The sequence below is a fragment of the Artibeus jamaicensis genome, unplaced genomic scaffold (assembly GCF_021234435.1).
Source record: "Artibeus jamaicensis isolate MK-2021 breed Jamaican fruit bat unplaced genomic scaffold, CSHL_Jam_final contig_1582, whole genome shotgun sequence".
NCBI classification, from domain to species: Eukaryota; Metazoa; Chordata; class Mammalia; order Chiroptera; family Phyllostomidae; genus Artibeus; species Artibeus jamaicensis.
In genome coordinates, this window is record NW_026521309.1 from 33,050 (window position 1) to 35,298 (window position 2,249).

Consider the following 2,249-nt stretch of genomic DNA (forward strand, 5'->3'; position numbering starts at 1 on the left):
TGAGTTGAGACACTGGGGACTTTCCTGAGTAAAAGTGTGCAGTCAGCTGTAGAGTGGTGTGTTCACTGTTCTGATTTTGCTTTGCTAATTTTTAGAAAATAAACTCCAGTGAGGAATCCCCTCATATTAATTACTTCATCTCCAAGTGAGAGAGCATGGTGGATTGGCCAGATAGGAACAGGAGTCAGGTTTGTAAGAAATGTAGTTGAAATATTTTGAAACTGGTCTTAGTGTATTTGAAATGGGCTAACACTAAATGAGATGAAGCATAAATATTTGGTGTGAGGCTTGAGGAAGGACATTTCATTTTACTGTTTTGGAAAACTGAGAGAAGCAATTCCTAGTTAGGGCCTGTGGTTTTCCTCTTTAACATGACTTAGAAGACACCTGTAGATGAGAAAGGTCACTGCAGTTCCATCCACACAGGGAGTAAAATGGCCTCCCATGCTCCTCCAAAGTCCCTAGTCTGGGCAATATTAGAAAAAACCATTGATGTGGGCTTCCTGGATTTCTGAAGAAGATGCACTGCATAAAAATAAAAATAGACTGTGAGCAGACACTGTGGGAGACAGCTTTCATTGTTACCACAGTAAGAATGATTAATGGGGCACATGTTACCAGGAGACCAATCATATAGACCAGGCATTCTCATCAACATCTGCCCTGACCAAACCTTTCTCTTTCAGCGGAACCAAAGCCAGAGGTGCACCCATGTCCCTCCTGCTCTCTGGCCTCCTCCAGTCAGAAATTCCTCAGCCAACATGTGAAACTCAATCATCCCTCTCAAATTCTCCCCGGATCATCTTCAAGAAAACAGGTCCAAGCAGAGGAACCCTGCCCAGAGGATCAGAATCAGCAGCACCAATGTACTAATACACACGGCTGGAATGATAAAACTGAAGGTCAAGAAATCAAAGAAAGGTCCAAACTTTTGCTTAAAAGGATCAGTCAGGGGAGAATCTCAAGATCCTTTTTCCAACCTTCCAAAGAACAAATTAGGAGCTCTACTCAGCATGAGATAGTGATGGAGGAGGAACCCTATAGAGGCCATAAAGAGAGTCCAGAGGGCACAGGCAAGTTATTCGTGAAAGTAGGAATGTCAAGAATTATACCAATCAAGTATGGAAAGTGTTGGAAAGGCTTCAATGATGGGTCACATCTCCTTAGAGACCAGAGGTCACACTCAGGGAAGAAGCCCTATGTTTGCAGGGAGTGCGGGCGAATCTTTACCTGGAAGTCACATCTCATCAGACACCACAGGTCACACTCAGGGGAGAAGCCCTATGTTTGCAGGGAGTGTGGGCGAGGCTTTACATACAAGTCATCTCTCATCAGACACCAGAGAACACACTTGGGAGAAGCCCTATGTTTGCAGGTGGACTGAGTGAGTCATTGGCATTAAGTAGCATATCAACAGCCATAGGAAGTCTAGGGTCCCTTAGTCTCCCAAGATTATAATTAGTACAGAAGTAACTGGTTAAACAAACCCTCCATTTTCATGATGAGATGAGATGGACAAACAGTTCCACGAGTGATGTGGGAATGTCAGCACCAGCCTCCTTCATGGTTTTTTGACGTCCTATTTCAACAAGTTTTGTCTCCATACAAATATGAAGCCCATATTCCACATTCCCACATCACTGAAAGGAGAGAGTTCTGGAAGAGCCACAAAAAAACTCACTCTCAGCCACAGAAATTCGACTCCTGCAAATGCATGAGTCTTTAGCCAGTCTAGTTTGGTTCCTGCCCAGGGAGAGGGAATTGAGACAGACTCACCAGGGAAGGGAATTCCCCAGACTCCTGGGGGGTGGGGGCTTTTCTGCAAATAGGCTCCCAACCCTCCTCCCTTGGCTTCTCTTGGCTTTTCTAGTTTCCTACAACCTCTGGAGCCTCAGAGGTGACCAGCAGGCAGGGATATATCCTTGTGCACGGACATGAGCCTGGCTCATTCTGGGCACCTGTTCTTCCTCACTCCATGCTGCTTCTTCAGGGTCAGCATTTCCTGCTGCAAAGCACACACATTCCACATCAGTCCATAGTGGGTATTAGTCTCAGCTCTGTCTTCTCCAGCTGTGTGACCTAAGGCAAGATTCTCAACTTCTCTCTGCCTGCTTCCTAGTCTGTGCAATGGAAATGGGAACTCCGCCTTTCGGTTTGACATTCAAAGTTGAGTCAGCACAGACAGACTCTGACAAGAGGATCGCTGAGATTACAAGTCCTGCTGAACAGCCTTCAGTGCCTGTCTTCTG

At 45.7% G+C, this 2,249-nt stretch overlaps 1 protein-coding gene across 1 annotated transcript; it reads left to right on the forward strand.

Moving 5' to 3' along the window:
- Nucleotides 1–679: 679 nt before the first annotated feature.
- Nucleotides 680–1,384, forward strand: LOC128628032 (histone-lysine N-methyltransferase PRDM9-like; the record flags this gene model as incomplete). Its single annotated transcript, XM_053669390.1, has 1 exon — nt 680–1,384. A coding segment is annotated over one exon (705 nt), but the record flags the coding sequence as incomplete, so codon positions are not given.
- Nucleotides 1,385–2,249: the final 865 nt, after the last annotated feature.